The sequence below is a fragment of the Lutjanus erythropterus genome, chromosome 21, assembly GCF_056507025.1.
Source record: "Lutjanus erythropterus isolate fLutEry1 chromosome 21, fLutEry1.hap2, whole genome shotgun sequence".
NCBI classification, from domain to species: Eukaryota; Metazoa; Chordata; class Actinopteri; order Lutjaniformes; family Lutjanidae; genus Lutjanus; species Lutjanus erythropterus.
The window spans coordinates 23,685,205-23,691,204 of record NC_139337.1 but is presented as its reverse complement, the minus strand read 5'-3'; the positions used below and the strand labels follow the sequence as shown (position 1 = coordinate 23,691,204).

Below are 6,000 nucleotides of genomic sequence, written 5' to 3'. Positions count from 1 at the left end.
TGTTTTGTTGCAAAGACAACCATATCACAAAAAACAATTTAAATCACAAAAAGCTCTATTTAAATGTTTATCGCGTCATAAAATAAACTCAAATAATATTGTTATTGTTCTTTCATTATTTGCCAAGATCCTGGGATCATAGGGTGGGTATACAGTACCTATTAGAAAGGTGTCTGATGCTCTATTTTTATTTTTATTTTTTTTTAGAAGTAACCAGAGGGAGGGACCACAAATGCACAAACTGCTGCAACTCTTAGTTAGATATAAGTACCATTCACTGTACAGTCTCCAGAGACATAATAAAGCAGTGCTCATTAGGACACCTATGTGCATGTGCATAAGTATAAAATTCTCACCTTTTCCTTACTTTGTGGAGTCATATGGTTCTCTCAGCTTTAACACACATCTTGGGCAATACTAAAAAAATGAGTTTTTAGACAGTGTCAGTATGATAAAACTAATTAGGAAATATTTTTGACGTGTTTATTTGCCCGCTACATGTAACACTAACATTAATATCACTTTTTTTATTTACTACATATTATTAAAACATAAATCGTTTAAACATGAATTTTGGTACTGATATTAAAAATAACGTTCTGGGTTTTATTTTGACAACCGTGACCGGAAATTACGTCTCTCCTCCCAGCTAGCTTGACGCTGGCTATGTGAAGCTCGAGCGCGGCCGAGCAGGAGAGAGTGGCAGTGAATGTGTCTGCGGCAGCGTTTACCGTTAAAAAACACAAACTACGGCTGAAGAAGAGAGGACCAAACCCCGCTGCACTTCGAGACGACCTCGGCAGACCATGGACTATGATAAATTTTAACAAGAGGCTGGTAACGGCGGGCTGTTTTGACGACAAGCGGGTTATTGCACATCTGTAGAGCATAATGAGGGCATCCGCTATTCTTTACGGTGGTTTTTCCTCCGAGGTTTAGTTAGACGCAGAGTGACACTATTTATAAATGCGTCGCTTTTAGACATCCTCCGAAGGAATAGACACACCGAGGGGACACAGCCTGCAGATATTTAGTTAATTCCCTCCTCCCATGGCCCCTGGGGAACAGTGAAGTCATTTGAGAAGTCACCGGAGAAGAAGAAGAAGAAGACACGTCTTAATCATCTCGGTAGTTTTACACAGTTTTTGCGAGGAAAAAAAAAAACGGCTTTTCCCCTCCAACGGCTAGCGCTCGCACCCAAAAACTCTTTGCTTTCTCGCTGTTTTTCTTTGCATCTTACATGGTTTTGTCCTTCTGAGCATTCATCGCCAACCCTCCTGTGGGCATTTTCCCCGTTAAAGGATGCCGGATCAAATATCGGTGTCCGAGTTTCTCTCGGAGACAACAGAGGATTACAATTCCCCGACAACATCCAGCTTCACCACCCGACTGCAGAGCTGCAGGAACACAGTGAACGTGCTGGAGGAGGTAAGGCCACTGTGTCAGCCTGCATGATGGATGGATGGATGGATGGATGGATGATGGAAGATGCCTCACAACCAAAGAGACTAGATAATATACGTTTTTAATGGAAAATACAACAGGCTTTAACGGTGGAATCCAGTTTATTTACAGCCAAGGCTTCATGCAATCAATCCTAAATTCAACTGGTGATATCTGACATTATTTCAAAAATCCGTAAGAGGCCCAAATGCATGATTATGTCGCTCAGAAAAGAAAATAATTGCACCTGTTGAGCTGCAGTTGCTGGCAAAGTGCATTTATTCTTATTCTAGCTCACCACTTGATGCAAAAATGGACATCACCTCCACATACATACACAGTTAGAGCTGCAACGATTAATCAGTTAATCGATGAGTTGATGATCGATTGAGTCATTTTATTTAAGAAAAAAAATCCTAAATGTGAATATTTTCTGGTTTCTTTAGTCCTCTATGAAAGTAACACCGAATATCTTTGAGTTGTGGACAAAACAAGAAATTTGAGGACGTCAGCTTGGGCTTTGGTTAAATGTTGCACACTTATTCTGCTTCTCCACCTGATGCAAAAATGGACATTTCCCCACACACATACAGCTAGAGCTGCAGCCACTGGTCGAATAATTGGTTAGTTGTGAACTATTAAATGAAAAGCCAATTAATTCATAATTTTGAGCAATTCTCTAAGAAAAAATGTCCAATTTTCTGGTTTCTTTAGTCCTTTATGGCAGTAAACTGAATATATTTAGGTCGTGGACAAAACAAGACATTTAAGGACAACACCTTGGGATTTGATCAGCGTTTGGCACAATTTTCTGGCATTTTATGGACCAAACAACAAATTGATTAAGCAAGAAAATGACTGACAGATTAATCAATACTGATAATAATCATTAGTTGCAGCCCTGCATTTCTTTTCTGTTGCATACTTATTCTGCTTTGATACCTGATGCAGTGATGCACATTTCCCCACACACACACAGATGGTTGATGCAGAGCTGGAGTGTGTAGGTGAGCTCTCATCTTGTGTGTTTGTGTATCTGCAGCTCTTTCTTGCCAGATATGTAGAGTAATAATAGAGAGGGGGTGGATGGCTTTGGTATTGGAGGATGTGCACTCAGGCCTGCAGCTCTCTGTGTTCACTATTACATAACTCACAGCTTCAGAGCATGCTGCCAGGCTGTAGCTGTGTGTGTGTGTGACAGGGAGAGAAAGACCTTCTCTAGTCACTGGCAGTCAGATCTGGATAAAACTGTTTCAGGATTATAGAGATTCCCCGCTCTCACACGGGCCAGATTGCATTTAAAAAATGATAGATTATAAGTACTGCACAGAAACACCCAAAGTCACACTCTGTGATGCTGTGTCACCTTCTATCATCTACAGGAGAGTGTAATCAGGTCAGGCAGGTGGGTTTGTTGTGTGTGTATGTGTGTGTTTTCCCCAACTCCCCACCCCCACGCTTGCCCTCCACTGGCATCTTTCCCGCTATGATTAAATAGAGCGTCAAACCAGGGGAGCGCACACCTTCATTGCTGTCCGTTAATGCCAAAACGTGACCTCATTTCCCGCTTTGAAACACATTTAGCTGAATGACTTCAGGCTCACAGGATTTAGTGTAATCTCTCATGTAAAGCACCGAACGTGATTCCCAACTAGCCCTGCAACTAACGTTTATTTTCATCATCAAATCTGTCAAACATTTTCTCAAAATTGAAGGTCTGGTATGTAAGATTTATGAGGATCTATTGGCAGAATATGGCAGGAATGGAATGTATTATTATTAAGAATGCATTAATTCATGTATAATGACCTGAAAGTAAGAATTGTTGTGTTTCCCGTACCTTAGAATGAGCTGTTTATATCTACAGAAGGGTGCGGAGGTCCTGTTCCATGGAGGCCGCCATGTTGCACTGTTATGTTTCTACAGTAGCCCAGAATGGACAAACCAAACACCGGCACTGACTCAAGGGAGAGTGAGACCAGGTTTCAAATGCCAATAAATTCGACACACTGGTCCTTTAATCAATCAGATGTTTGGTCCTTAAAATGTCAGAAAAGTGTGAAAAATAACTGTAGAAATAGAAATAGAAAATATTAGTCACATTTGAGAAGCTGAAATCAGAGACATTTTTTCTTATAAAATGACTCAGAACACTTGATTGATTTTCAAAATAGTTCGTTAAACAACTAATCATTGCAGCTCTATATGCAACTTTTCATTTTGTTGCCTTAAAGTGACTAAATGGGGTTTACTTGTAATTAAATAACAGCGCAAATCACATGTAAACATGAAGCTGAGCAGGACAGTAACCAGAGATGTTTTGTTTGAAGGAAAAAACACAGGCCTCGACCTCTCCTCAACATCCAAACAGTGCACCCCATCACTTCTTCTAACATCAATCCTCTGCAAGCTTATTATAACACAATAATAGAAAATCTACCAAAACAGAGCTGGGGCCGTGTTTACTCTGAACCCGGAGCTCAGTTTGTGTCTGCTGACTGTAACAAGGAAAAGGCTCGCATCATGAATCACCTCTCTGGCTCTGTGCCTCTGAACCGAGAGAGAGGCTGCAGCAGCACAAACGAAAAACATCTGTTAGAGAGGGCCGCCATGTGCGCTGGGCTTCAGTAGCCGCTCTGGAATTTTTTTGCAGAGATCACATGACAAGGAAGACCATTATGCTGGTACTAGAAGAGCGAGCAACATGCTAAACAAAGGCAAGATGCCCCTGAAACATTAAGGCGAGGATAAGTCGGCCTTGAACTGGGATACACCCATCAGACGCCGGCCTAAAGCCATGAATACTGTTAGATTAGTGTCTGTTTCATGAAATTATCTCTCTGCGTAGACATGTGAGGACTTACCTGCATCATACACCCGACAGAGCTGCTGCAGTGAAGTAAAAACTGCCTTCAGCGTCACTTCTTTGCCTGAAGAGGAGTTTGTTTAAAATGTCCCACGTTTCTGCTGAGCTCTGGGTTCCTACGCTCAAACTTAAAGCCCTCTCTTCCCTCCAAGTCATTTCCTCAGTATGTTGACAAGGTAAATTATGCAAAGGTACGGCTTGAATATTTAATGCTGTAACTTGAGGGGGTGAGTTGACCCACAGGAGTAGTCACTCTCTGAGTCATCTGGAGGTGCAAAGAAAAAAAAAGTTGTTGCAGCATCATATTGTCTTAATTCAGCACCACACATCAATTATTGATCAGTGCATAATGACACAAAAGTATTCATGACTCACCGGCCTCCACCCTAGAACTTCTTCCCCTCTCTCTCTGTGGCTGCAGCAGAGCTCTCAGAGATGTTTGCTGTTTACTCTTGAATGAGTGCAGTAATATTGAAAACAATGAGCAGCAAGATCGAGAGATAAAGGCTTAAAAATAACGTTTCTGCCTCGCTGGCTTGACTGCTCGAGACACAGGAGATGGGGGCATTGTGTTTGTGTGTGTGTGTGTGTGTGTGTGTGGGTGGCAGACCGGAAGCCCGTTGGTGTGTCTGGGTTTTTATTTTGGTGTCATCTTGGGTGTGAAGCAGTCATTGCTGTGGTGTTTTCTCACTGCATTTCCCAGAAAGCAGTGCTGGATTTTCTGTTGGAGAGGTTGTAGGTGGTAATTATCTTTTGTTCATCCAGATTCCAGAGATTATGGCTGCAGCTAACGGGTGTTTTCATTATTGAATATTGTAAAAATAACGACAAATGCCCTGGAGCACAGTCTTAGAATTCATTTTCCAAGAAAAGCAATAAAATCTTTGGATTTTAGACAATGCTACTCATAAATACTTTGTGGTTTTGATCTGCTAGCTTCATCTGGAACATAAGGATAGCAATGTTGCCATTGGACTTTGTTTATTAATTCATCCTCTGAACACCTGATATGTAGTTGGCAAATAACTTTTACTAGTTAACTCCACTTTTGTCCTCAAATTGTCACTGAATAGTTTTCTCATAAACAATGTGCTAATTATTATGACAGTATAGGAGATTGCTGATAATTAGGGATTGAGCTGATAAGATTTTACTGACACCAATGCTTTATCAATTCTGCTTATCAGTCCAATTCTTTATTGATTGCCTTATTGATTCGTGATCAGTTTTAGTTGAGCTAGTTGTAGGCTAAGAGCTAGCTGTAAAAACTGTCTGTCATCATCTAAAATAGATGAAATGAGAGAAGATTTGTTCAGTGTTCGTTTTCATTAAGATTTTCTTCGTCAAAGAAAAAGCCTGCCTGTGTGGCGCCACTGATAGTATAACACAGGATATTTTACCTGCTTGGTGGGGAAGCAGTGGCGCAAATACATGGCATTCCTGTAAAATTAGTCCATGTTGTGTAGAAATAAATTCACATTTTATGTTTTAAGAAGTTACAACAGGCACTGTAGTCATATTTCTTTCTATTGAAATGAAGCCACACTTTTCAGACTCCTTCTTGTTGCATATGATTCACATTTTCATTCAACATTTTTAACACCACAGTTTTAATATGCTGTTTGTCACATCCTGCATTTTTAAGCGCATATTTTGGATGATGCATCTGTTTTTTATTGTCTCTGGCTGGC

General features: G+C 40.6%; 1 protein-coding gene across 4 annotated transcripts in view; it reads left to right on the top strand.

The window, feature by feature from the left end:
• Window positions 1-665: 665 nt before the first annotated feature.
• The window catches only part of asap1b (ArfGAP with SH3 domain, ankyrin repeat and PH domain 1b), a 73,500-nt gene continuing 68,165 nt past the window's right edge, over window positions 666-6,000 (top strand). For all 4 annotated transcript variants that reach the window (XM_084710354.1, XM_084710352.1, XM_084710353.1 and 1 more), the window contains exon 1: window positions 666-1,428. In XM_084710354.1, coding sequence (XP_084566480.1) covers window positions 1,303-1,428 — 126 coding nt within the window. In that variant the 5' untranslated portion in view covers window positions 666-1,302. The remainder of the gene's footprint in view (window positions 1,429-6,000) is intronic.